The 13,033-nt window shown below is 46.5% G+C and overlaps 1 protein-coding gene across 1 annotated transcript in view; it reads right to left on the reverse strand.

The window, feature by feature from the left end:
* RASGRF1 (Ras protein specific guanine nucleotide releasing factor 1) overlaps positions 1-13,033 on the reverse strand; it is a 944,233-nt gene that overhangs the window by 689,674 nt on the left and 241,526 nt on the right. Inside the window, exon 4 of the mRNA XM_069222980.1 lies at positions 8,095-8,187. Coding sequence (XP_069079081.1) covers positions 8,095-8,187 — 93 coding nt within the window. The remainder of the gene's footprint in view (positions 1-8,094; positions 8,188-13,033) is intronic.

Below are 13,033 nucleotides of genomic sequence, written 5' to 3' on the forward strand. Positions count from 1 at the left end.
CGGAGCGGAGGGCACATTGAGAGTTGGAGAAGGTTGGAGTACCACACCCTCCTTGGCCAATCCGGAGCTATTAAGATGACTAGCGCCCGGTCTTGGCGAATCTTCCTCAATACTCGAGGAATCAAGGGTATGGGAGGAAACGCGTAAAGCAACTGGCCGCACCAGGTTATTTGAAACGCGTCCCCCAACGCTCCCTGCATCGGATACTGGAGGCTGCAGAATAACGGACAATGCGCGTTCTCCAGAGTGGCAAACAGATCTACCCGAGGAAACCCCCACCTTTGGAAGATCAAACGGGCTTGATCTGGATGGAGATGCCACTCGTGGTCTGCCGAGAATTGGCGACTGAGACCGTCCGCACGTACATTCAAGACCCCGGACAGATGATTTGCTACCAAGCAAATCTGATGGTCCTTTGCCCAGGACCATAGTCGAAGAGCTTCTCTGCAGAGAAGGTACGACCCTACTCCTCCCTGTTTGTTTATGTACCACATCGTGGTAGTATTGTCCGTCAGGACCTGTACCGACTGACCACGAAGGGAAGGGAGGAATGCCTTGAGAGCCAGACGTACAGCCCGTAACTCTAACAGATTGATATGAAACATCTGCTCCTCTGGAGACCAAAGGCCTTTGATCTCCAGATCCCCCAGATGAGCTCCCCACCCTAGAGTGGAAGCATCCGTTATGACCGTGGCCACTGGTGGCGACTGCGCGAACGGCTTTCCTTGTGAAAGATTGTTGCTCGCAATCCACCACTTCAAGTCCACAGCAGCATCTCTGGAGATCTTGACAGCACCTTCTAGATCTCCTTTGTGTTGAGACCACTGCCTTCGGAGGCACCACTGAAGAGCCCTCATGTGCCAGCGAGCATGCGTGACCAACAGAATGCAGGAGGCAAACAGACCGAGCAAACGAAGGACCTTGAGGACTGGAACTACCGCTCCATTTCGAAACATTGGAACCAATTCCTGAATATCTTGAATCCGCTGAGGCGGAGGAAAGGCTCGACTCAATGTTGTATCCAGTACTGCCCCTATGAACAGGAGGCGCTGAGAGGGCTCCAGGTGAGATTTGGGCTCGTTCACCGAAAAACCCAGGTCGAACAACAACTGAGTCGTTGACTGCAGATGATGCGACACAAGCTCCGGCGACTTTGCTTTGATCAACCAGTCGTCCAAGTAAGGGAATACTGCTATCCCTTTCCTTCTGAGCTCTGCCACAACCACCGACATCACCTTCGTGAAGACTCGAGGTGCAGAAGTAAGACCAAACGGAAGGACCGCAAACTGATAGTGCTGCGATCCCACCATAAACCGGAGATACTTCCTGTGTGACTTGAGTATCGGGATATGAAAGTAAGCATCCTGCAAGTCGACAGACACCATCCAATCTTCCTTGTTCAACGCCAAAAGCACCTGAGCTAGGGTCAGAATCTTGAACTTTTCCTGTTTGAGGAACCAATTCAAGATCCTCAGGTCCAGGATTGGTCTCAACCGACCATCCTTCTTGGGAATCAGGAAATACCTTGAGTAACAACCTCGACCCCTTTCCTGCTCTGGGACCAACTCTACCGCGCCCTTTGAAAGGAGGACTTGTACCTCCTGTTCTAGCAACAGAAGGTTTTCTTCTGAACAATAAGATGGGCGGGCGGGATGAGGGGCGGGAACTCTCGAAAAGGAAGGGTGTAGCCTTTTCCCACAATACTGAGAACCCAAGTGTCCGTTGTAATAGTCTTCCACTTGCGGAGAAAATGCTGTAATCTTCCCCCTACAGGAGAGGAGTGAGTGGGAAATGGTGGAAGCCTAAGGCTGCTTTCCCTGCTGCACCCCTCCAGAGGACGAGGAAGAGGCAGAGTGCTGCTGAGAGGCTCCTCTGGTGCGGGTCCTCCCTCTCCCTCTGAAAGATCTATCGGGATGGGAAGAGGTAGGTTGCTGGAATCTCCCCCGAAAGGAAGAGGAGGAAGAGCCACGCCCAAATCCCCGAAACCTCCTGAAAATCCTGGAAGAGGCAGAGGAAGAAGGAGCTTGGAGTCCTAGCGATTTGGCTGTGGCCCTGCTCTCCTTAAAACGTTCCAAGGCCGAATCTGCCTTGGCGCCAAACAGCTTGTCCCCATCAAAAGGGAGATCCAATAGGGTTGACTGCACATCTGCAGAAAACCCCGAGTTACTGAGCCAGGCCTGTCTCCTTGCCACCACAGTCGTGCCCATTGCTCTGGCCACCGAGTCGGTCGTGTCCAGCCCAGACTGAATAATCTGGGTCGCGGCAGCCTGGGCATCTGAAACAACATCCAAAAGACCCTGGGGAAGCTCCGTAAATGATGAGGAAATGTCATCCATAAGAGCATGAATATATCTCCCCAGGATACAAGTTGCGTTGGTGGCCTTCAACGCCAGACTGCAGGACGAAAAGATTTTCTTGGACTGCGCATCCAGTTTCTTCGAGTCTCTGTCCCCAGGCACCGTCGGGAAAGAACCAGGCGCTGATTTGGATGAACAGGAGGCCTGCACCACCAAGCTCTCCGGTGTAGGGTGCCTAGAAAGAAAGCCAGGGTCAGTTGGTGCAGCTCGATACCTCCTGGCTACGGCTCTATGAACCGCTGGGGAAGATACTGGTCTCTTCCACACCTCTAGCACCGGATCCAGCAAAGCGTCATTAAACGGCAATAGAGGCTCTGCCGCAGCTGAGGCCGGATGAAGCACCTCTGTCAGAAGGTTCTGTTTTGTCTCTGCCACCGGCAAAGGCAGGTCCAGAAAACTAGCTGCCTTCCGTACCACTGCGTGAAAGGAAGCAGCCTCCTCCGTGTATTCCCCTGGAGACGAAAGATCCCACTCAGGGGAAGTGTCCGCCCACTGGCTGTATCTAGACCATGCAGTCCATCACCCGAGTCCTCTAGTTCTCCTTCTTCCAGGACTCGTTGGTACTCCTGCTCCTCTAATAAACGGAGAGCACGTCTCCTCGAATGAAGCCTCTGTTCGATACGCGGAGTCGACAAAGCCTCCGCCGAAGCCGAAGATCGGCGCCGATCTTCAGAAGCCACCGACGCCGCGTCCGGCGCCACAGGTAGCTTCGGCGCCGATGAAAGAGCACTCGGAGCGGATGGACCCACCGGAGTCACAGGACGAAATCCGGACGACGGAATGGAAATCTCCGGGACCAATCCCTCCAAAGTCACCGGAGCGGCCACCGGCGCCGACACCGGCGCCGAGCCCACGTTCCCAAAAGGGAGAAAGGGCATAAAGGGTGCCGGCCGTAGAGGCGCAGGATCACCCAATGAAGAGGCCAAAGGGCCAGCCGGAGCACCCCCTGGAGCCATCTGTTGGAAGATGGTATACATCGCATTTAGGAATGCGGTACTATCGGCTCCAGGGGTGGGAAAAGCTGGATACTGGGGTGCCTGTATCGAAGGCGACCCCGACGCCGGCCTCGACGTCTGCGACGCCGGAGACAACACCAGAGGTTGCACCACTTCAATCACCGACGCCTGTCCAGTGAGAGGGCAACGGCGTCGATGGATGCGGCGTGACCGTGGGACTGACCTCCCAAGTCCTCCGGCGCCGATCCGAAAACCTGGAACGAGTCTCCTTGCTTGAATGGCGCCGTGATTCTCTACGGCGCCGGGAGTCTCGATGACGCCGATGCCTTGGCGAAGAAGACTTCTTATGATGTTTTTCTTTCTTCGACTTCGCCATAAACAACTTCGCCTCACGTTCCTTGAGGGCCTTTGGATTCATGTGCTGGCATGAATCACAAGTCGAGACGTCGTGGTCGGAGCTTAAACACCAAAGGCAGTCGGAGTGAGGATCCGTAACTGACATCTTGCCCCCACACTCACGACAAGGCTTAAAACCCGACTTTCTCTGCGACATTATTACTGCAGCGAAGGACTACGCAGCAAAAAATACACTGTAACCACGAAAGTAACAGTTGCTCCCTCGAAGATAACCGTTTCGAATGCACGGAAAAAAGGGAACTGACGTCGGCACGTCGTCGAGGACCTCTTATTGCCTGTATGACGTCAGACGGCGTCGCGTGGGCTAGAGTGACGTCCTCGTCGACGTGCAGAGACTAGGAAGAAGATTTCCGTCGAATGCTGGCGCCATGGGAGTATTCATTAGGTGAGGAATCCACAGGTAGTTGTATCCATCAGAAATGTATTTACTCCAGTGAGGAGCAGGTGTAAATGGCTTTCCAGGGCTGGAAAAGAGCAGCTACAAAATTGGAGGGGTGTAGTGGAAGTGGATTCGTTATGGATAAAATATTTCCCAGTGTAGAATAAATGCCATTGTACTCATGGGATGGCATTTCCCCATGTTACATTGTACTCTATATACAAATGCACATGCAGAAATGTCTACAACTGCAAATTCACCTGTAATCCCGTGTCTGTTGTAAATTTACAAGCATATTCTGGAGAACTTCTTTGAATTTCCAAAATTAGCACATCTTCATCCGTGCGAGGATGAAAACCTCACTCTTTTTTGTCAGTCGGGCCCATTAAGTGTAAGGTGGTCATGAACATTTCCTTTCAAATATAGGATGCTTGGGATAAAAAAAAAAAAACATTTTTTCTGTATTTTTCTTTTCCTTTTTCATGTATGCCTAGAATAATGTTCTAGTATTGTGTATAACGTATAAAATGTGAATAAGAATTCGTGATATTAAGCATCTGGTTAAGAAAACTAATCTCTCATAAGGTTATTTATTAGGCACGTCGAGAGAAAATGGGACGTTTGATTAGGACTGTGGGACACTGGATGAGTCTTTTGGCAACCGAGACAATTATGTGTTTTTGTTTTTCACTATGCAAAATGAGACAGAGAAGGATACAGACAGTTCGAGGACACCAGCTGCTCTCTCCCTTATTCTTCTATCGCAGCCGTGTCTGCCGGAGATCCTCCTTGGATTGCAAACATCTTGACTGGAAATGGGCGTCTCATTAAAAATGTTTTTCATCTCGTTTTGCGGAGATTAACAGTGCCTACATACTGGGGGAAAGCTAATTGATGCTTAACAAACATACCTGTGTAGAGGAGGAAACTTCCGCCAAACTGCCCTTCCAGCTTGGCATAAAGTGTAACTACTGTACGCAGCAAGGATTTTGCAAATCATTGGAGTTCCGTGACTTTATAAAGGTCTTGCCTAAGGTCACAAAACTCTGAGAAGGCTTGCAATATACTTTAACATATGGCAGAGAGTATTTTATTTCTTACAATAGGTGCCCATACTATCACCTTTCCCCAACACGCTTCAACTATTCAGTCCCTTGCTTCTTCTAATGAAAGAGATATGCAGAAAAAACGTGAAACATGTGCTGTGAAAACAAACATGACAATATGTAGTTTTCAATTTGTTAAGAATACCTGCTTTAGTCAGTTTTTTTTTATTTAAGTAACTTTACAAAAAAAAACTAGTATGAGTTAGAATGTGTGGCAGCAAGTAGGGGGCTGCCTACTTCACTGAAAAGAAACCCGCTTTGCAAAAAACAGGCATTGTACTATAAATGTCTCCTTAAGGCCACATTTTCATTTGGCTAATGTTCAAAAGAAAGGTATCTGCTAAGCTGCCTCTCCCTTTAACTGTTTCAATGGCAGAGGATAGTTTACTCAGTGATGCGCCTTCCACACCACCTGCTGCCTCTGGTGGCAGACGTTATGACAAAACGCACTTTCAATGCATGATTACAGTAGAGGAGTCATATAATTTTCTTATCACAGGTGAGTAGTGATGTCACAACTCGATTGTAATAAGGAAATCAGGCACAGGTTCTAGACATTTAATGCAGAGTTCCATGTACTGTAAACATATGTATTACAATGCAAATATTCCTCATTTTTTCAATGGAATTTTAAAGGCAGCCACATGCTTTCTTAAGCAAAATGTGGCTAGTAAGAATTGTTGTTGGAGAACAGTGGATTGAGCCAGTCATCTTCAAAATTCCACTGTTTTAGCCCAACCATGCCTCTTTCCCTCCTGTGAGTTATTTGTAGAATCCCACAAATAGCAAAAAAGGTGATGGCCAGAAAATGGATTGTTCTGCATGCCTTTCCATGGTGAGAACACAATGGGGGTGAGCCTGATAAGGGGTCAGACTTCCTTCTTGAACAAGCCAGTCTATTGTAAACAAATACAGTCTGCCCCACGGGGTGTTCAATCTGATACTATAAATGGACCATTTGGTCCAACTGGGGTGAATCTGGCTTTGTCTGGGTTCATTCAGTCTCCTCCAGAGGCACATGCTCTTTCCAAAGGGGATGATATGTGTAACACTATGGTAAGGGATCACAGTAAGTAAACTGTATCTATCTACAGTTCCTTCTTGCAACTTGAACACTTATGTCTAGCTTCACGTGCTTTGCAGGATCCCCAATTCAGTCTGTTGAATTACCCCTCCAAGCTTTTGCTTGTCACTGCTGCTTTGGGGATTTGTCTCCTGGAATCCTCATCTGTGATATTACCAAACAGCTCTTACTCATGTCTTTGCTCATTTCTGATCAAAGTGGTCAGCTGAACCCAGACCATTGCCAACTGCATTCAGAAGACCTTATCTTATAACCATTGGCACCACCATGCTTTGTACAGTTATCCTTAACGCAAGTGTTTTTTTCCACCAAGGAAAATACGTTTTCAGCTTTTAGTGCTTCCTGTCAATCTTCTAATACTGGTAGTCCTCGGCTGCACGATGCCCACTAAGCCCCTTTGACAACTCTGCTAGGAATTGGGCAGTTGTGTGTCCAGCCTACCATGCCCTGGACAGCTTAGAAAAACAAAATAAAAAACAAACAAAAAACAAGAACAGCCAGATTTGCATCTCGTGATTGCTGTGCCGTAGGTTTAAAAGTGCACCTCACTGATGAAGTCCTACAAAACTGAAACCTGTCAAGGCTGAAACTGGTCTCAGGTTGATTGTATAGATAGATGCCTTCTAAACTCATTCAGAAGGTATGTGGCCTGGCTGTACCGACTGGATGGTTCCTATTGAAGCAAGACCAAGACTCATTTGCATATGGTTTCTCCCCTTCTGGAGTGGTGAAGTAGGGAAAAACAATGGACTAAAATGTGACCCTAAACAACTATCAGTGGCTGAGACTTTAAAAGTGTCCTACCTATCACAGTTGGTTGTTTAATGGGATGCCTTGCACAGCACTTTTTCCATCCTACAGGACCCTGGACAGTTCAGTGCCCAGACTTCTATGCCGTGGTTAATTCTCTGGAATGCCAGCTGTGGTGTTGACAGTTTTCTATGCCTCTCCAAAGTCCTGGATAATTATCTATCCACCATGCTAGTCTCTCGACAGATCTCTGTGTATTCTCTCAGCCCCATCTGAGAGCAAGGTAGCACTTCTAGGATGATGTACTGCTAATGTATCCAGACTGGAAAGGGCGCTGGTTTCCAAAAGATGGGACAAACTCTTTCCACAAGAACTGTAACAAAAGATGACAATGGAGCTAAAGAGAGAACAATATGGAGATATAGGTTGTGAGAGAAAGAAAAAGCAGGAGAAAAGAACGAAGAAAGAGATAGTAAGTGAGTGAAATTGAGAGAAATAGAGTGGATTAACCAAGCAAATGTGTATTCAGCTCTGGATCTCACATGGCTTTTGGAAGTCGGTGGGCAGAGAGGGTTCACTTCTACACAATGCATTGTGTGCTTGTGAGTTATCTGTTCACGTCTGAAGATGGTAGGCAGATTTGGTGTACTTGAGCAAGGATCATGTGCATTTGTGATACACTGTTTGCATGTGGGAGTGAAATACATGTGCAATGATTTTGTACATGTGTGCTAAACATATGGGAGGTTGTGTAATATGTGTACAGGTTTGATGTACGTGAAGAGGTGTAGTGTTTGAGTGCAATCATCCTATAAAAGCATGCTGTACGTAAGAGAAAACGTTTCACATAATGAAAAGATACATGCTCATATAATAAGCATGTTCAATGACATTTAGCACATATATTGGGCATAAGCACTTTCAATGGACTTTCGTGAGTGTGAAGCAGAAGTGAGTATACTGTGAGTGCATGAGGTGGTAATGGCGTGTTTGTGATGATTCCTAGGAGCCTCAGTAATATGTTTTGGCAAAGACATGCTGGTACCTTTTTGATTTTCTTGATGTCGCTGTCGTCATCACTGGGTGAGAGAGTCTGCGTGGACTGTATGCGTTCATTGTCCTTCAGTAAAGAAGCAATCTGTAAAAAGAGGGAGAGTGTGAGCTGGAGTCTTAAATTAACACACAATCACACATAGTGTGCACTGACCATTACAAACAACACACTGGCCATTTCACACAAAATGCACTGACCATCACACATAAAAAGCATTGGCCACCCCCCGAAAGCACCTACCAATGAACCAGAAGAACACGCTACTTACATTCGGTAAAACCTTTTCTGGTGGATACAGTATCTACCTGCGGACCCCTTGCCTTCTGAATACCCCCAATGCTCCAGCATTCCACGAAAACTTTTCTTGACTGCTCTCCCACATCTAGGACGTCACTGGAGCCATATGAAGCCCTCATCAGCGTACTGGTGCCAATTTCCACCCATTTTTTACATGTATTTTAGGCGAACGAGTGGAACTAACCCAGAATTTTAATCACAGCTCATATAACCTTAAACCAAATATTTACATATAAAAAGTGAAATTTAATATACAAAACTCTTTCTGGTATATACAGACAAGCAACGGGGAGTTGGATTGGTCGGTGAGGAATCCGAAGGTAGACACGGTATTCACCAGAAAAAGTGTTACCCAAGGTAAGTAACTTGCTCTTCTGAAGGATAGACATACCTGTGGGTTCCTCACCTTTTGAATAGAATACCTAACAGTCCCACTCTTGGAGGAAAATGCATGTATGCCTGTATCAAAAAAATCTTGCAAAACAGAATGAGCAAAGTGACCATCCCTCCTGACTTCAGTGTCTAGACAATAGTGCTTCACAAAAGGTTCAAGGAAGGTCCAAGTTGCCGCTTTACAGATGTCAACTACAGGGGCACTTCTAGCTAAAGTTGAAGTAGAAGATTTAGCTCTAGTGGAATGAGCTCTAATACCTTCTGGAGTTTCTTTGTGTGCCATGGCATAGAAGATCTTGATGCAAAGGATGATCCATTATGCCAATGTTCTCTAATGCACTGCTTTTGCTTTCATCTTGCCCACATAGCCAACAAACAGCTAATCATCCAGCCCGATATTATGAGTTTTGTCTACATAAAAGCTAACAGCCCTTTTGGGGTCCAATCAACGAAGCCTTTCATTCTCCTTAGATGGATGTAGAAGAGGAGAGCAAGTAGGAAAGACGATACACTGATCCAAATAGAAGGGAGTAACCACCTTTGGCAGGAGAGCAGCCCTGATTCTTAACACCAACTTATCAGGGTAACAGGTCATTAAGGGAGGTTTAACACTTACAGCCTGCAACTCACTAACTCATCTAGCAGACATTAAAGCAATCAGACAAACTCCCTTAAAAGTAATTAATGGATACTGTGCAAAGGTTCAAATGGAGAACACATAAGATAAGTAAGCACTAAATTAAGATCCCTCTGTCAGGCATAATGACCGGAGTGGGAGGATACTTGTTAGTAAGTCCCTAAAGAAATGCCAAAAGGGCAGACAAATAGCTGTCAACTGTTGTAACTGCACACTCTTGCTGTGCCAAGGAAAGCGCAAAACACAGAGGGCCAGATGTATCAAAATATTTTGCACTTGCAAACGGCGAAATCGGCCGTTTGCGAGTGCAAAATCGTGGTCTGCAATGCATCAAAGGCATTCGCAGACCACAAAATAGAAATCGCAAAAATTGCAATTTTTTGCGTTGCGACCTGGATTTTGCGAATCGCATTTTGCGATTCGCAAAATCCAGGTCGCAAGGCAATTCTGCAAAAAATCGCAAATTGCGATTTTTCGCAGAATGGTATTTTGCACATGCAAAATACCATTGTCTGCAACCAGGTGGTAACCTGGTGCAAAATTTAAAAATGCAGTAAAACTGCATTTTTAAATGTAATATGTAAAGCACACATGCCCTTTTGGCATGTGTGTACTTTACATGGTAAAAAAAAACAATTTGGGGTGCAGGAGAGGGGGCCTTAGGCCCCCAGCACCCTGGCCTTTTGCATTTCCCAGATTGCGATTTCTGGTTCAGAAATAGCAATTTAGGAAATGCAAAAAATTTGCAGCTATGGGTCAAGAGGCCCATAGCTGCGAATGGGGCCAGTATCGCAATTTGCGATTCGGTAATTGCATTCGCGATTTTTAAGAAATTGCTATTACCGATTCGCAAATGTGATACATGGCCTTTTGCGAGTCGGTAATAGCGATTTCTTAAAAATCAAAATTACCGAATCGCAATGGGCCAGAATCATACATCTGGCCCAGAATATCCAACAAATGGGACCTTAAGGGGTCTATAGAATTTTCCCCACCCCACTTTACAAATTTAGCCCATCTGCTGGCATGAACTGACTTGGTGGAGTGTCTTCTGGCCAATAAAATAAAATCCATCACATTTGGGGGAAGAGAAAAAAATACTCAGGTTGCCCCGGTCAGTCTCCAGGCATGTATTTGCAGGCTCTGGAAGTGCGGGGGTAGAGCCTGCCCCAGCAGCTGTGAAAGTAGGTCTGCCCTATGAGGGAGATGGAGTAGAGGGCACAGTGAAAGATGAAGGTCTGTGTACTACACCCTTTGTGGCCAATCAGGGACTATTAATATGACAAGGGCCCAGTCTTGGCAAATCCTCCGCAGAATCCAAGGAATCAAGGGTATGGGGAGAAATGCATAAAACAGCTTGGATCCCCAGTCCAATTGAAACATGCTACCCAGCGCTCTGTGCATTGGATACTGAAGGAAGCACAATGAGGGGCAGGTATGTTATCTCGAGTGGGAAAAACGTCTTTCTCATGTTGAGAATTCCGGCCAGATAATTTGCCATCACACAATTCTGATGATCCTGAGCCCAGGGCCAGAGTCGCATAGCCGCTCTGCAGAGAAGATACAAACCTACTTCTCCTTGTTTGTTTATATACCACATAGTGGTAGTGTTGTCTGGTAAGACCTGAACCGACTGATCACAAATGGAAGGGAGGAAGGCTTTCAGAGCCAGACGTATCGCCCGCAATTACAACAGATCAATATGGAAGAATCTTTCCCAAAGTCCTTTGATTTCAAAAATCCCCCAGATGAACTCCCCACCGTAGAGTGGAGGCATCTGTTATCACTGTGGCGACTCGAGGAGAACAAAATGGGTCCCCTTGAGACAGACTGTCGACCACACCTCACCATCGAAGACGCACTGCAGTGTATCTGGAGATCCTGACCGAGTCTTTGAGATCCCCTTTGTGTTGAAAACAATGTCTGTGGAGTCACCACAGTGTGCATGGGTGACCAACAGAATGGAGGAGTCCAACAGACTTAGCAGGTGCAAGACCTTTAAGACTGGAACCATTGCTCCATTCTGAAACATCGGAATAATAGCCTGAATGTCTAGAATTCTCTGAGGAGGAGTGTAGGCTTGATTTTCCATAGTGTCCAGTAGAGCTCCGATGAACAGGGTTCGCTGAGAGGGCTCTAGGGGGGACTTAGGCCTGTTGATAGAAAAGCCCAGGTTCAAGAACAACTGAGCTGTCAACTGCAAGTTTTGCAACACCAACTCTGGAGACTTGGTGTTGATCAGCCAATCGTCCAGGTAAGGAAATACTGGAACTCCCCATCTTCTGAGATGTGCTAGGACCACCTCCATCACCTTCGTAAAGAATCAAGGTGCAGAAGTAAGGCCAAACTGAAGGACCGCAAACTGGTAATGTTGAGATCCCACTCAATACTTCCTGTGCGATTGAAGAATGGGGATTTGGAAATACGCATCCTGCAAATCAATCAAGACCATCCAGTCTTCCTTCTCTTTAGAGCAAGAAGCACCTGTACTAGGGTCTGCATTTTAAACTTTTCCTGCTTGAGGAACCAATTTGAAATCCTCAGGTCTGTGGTTCACACACAGATGACCATCCTTTTTGGGAGTTAGGAAGTACAAGGTATTGTATTCCTGACCCCGTTCCTGCTCTGGAACCAACTGTACTGCACCCTTTTGGAGTAGGGATAGGACCTCCTGGTGCTGCTGCTGCTGGTATTGCTTCCTTCCTCAAAAGGAGAAGTTCCTGCCAAACTCATCTAACCTCCGAATCTGCCTGTAATCCCTGGACTACAACTGAAGGTCAAAAGATCTTGCAGTTGCCTTGCTATGCCTGAATCTTTACAAGAAAGAATCAGCTTTGGCGCCACACAGTCTTGACCCATCGAAAGGCAAATTCATCAAGGTGTTTTGCACATCCGGTGAGAATCCAGGCCCTCTAAGCCATGCGTGCCTTCTTGTAGCGACTAAAGTCCCCATTTCTCTTGCATATGAGTCAGCCGTATCAAGGCCAGACTGAATGACCTGGTGAGCAGAGGCCTGACTGTTGTTCAGCATCTCAGAAAAGTGATCTCACTCTCCTCTGGTAATTTTGGAATCACTGCTTTAGCTGAGTCCATCAAAGCATGAATGTACTGTCCTAACAAACAAGTCGCTTTTGTTGACTTCAGAGCCATGCTACCCTATCTGCTGAGGACATGGGAAAAGACCCAGGAATTAACTTGGATGAGCAGGAAGCTAATACCACCAAATTCTCAGGTGAAGGATGAGTGGATAAAAGCAAAGGATCTCCTGGAGCAGGCTTGTATCTCCTCACAAGTGGTCTGAATACTGCAGAGGATTTCATGGGTTTGTGCCACATTTTTAGAATTGGCTCAGTGAATGCTTCATTAAAAATGAATAAAAGCTCTGATGTGGAAGACGTAGAATGCAGCACTTCTGTTAGCAGTTTAGACTTGAGGTCATTGATGGAAAAGGCAGTTCCAATATATCAGCTGCCTTCCTTGTTACTAAATAAATAAATCCAGGATCTATAAAGCACAGCAAATCACCCATGAGGGTCACAAGGTGCTGAATTATGGGCACGAGGAGATGAAGTGATTTGCTCAGAATCACAGTATGTTGAGCCA

Source organism: Pleurodeles waltl, chromosome 3_1 (assembly GCF_031143425.1).
Source record: "Pleurodeles waltl isolate 20211129_DDA chromosome 3_1, aPleWal1.hap1.20221129, whole genome shotgun sequence".
Taxonomy (NCBI): domain Eukaryota; kingdom Metazoa; phylum Chordata; class Amphibia; order Caudata; family Salamandridae; genus Pleurodeles; species Pleurodeles waltl.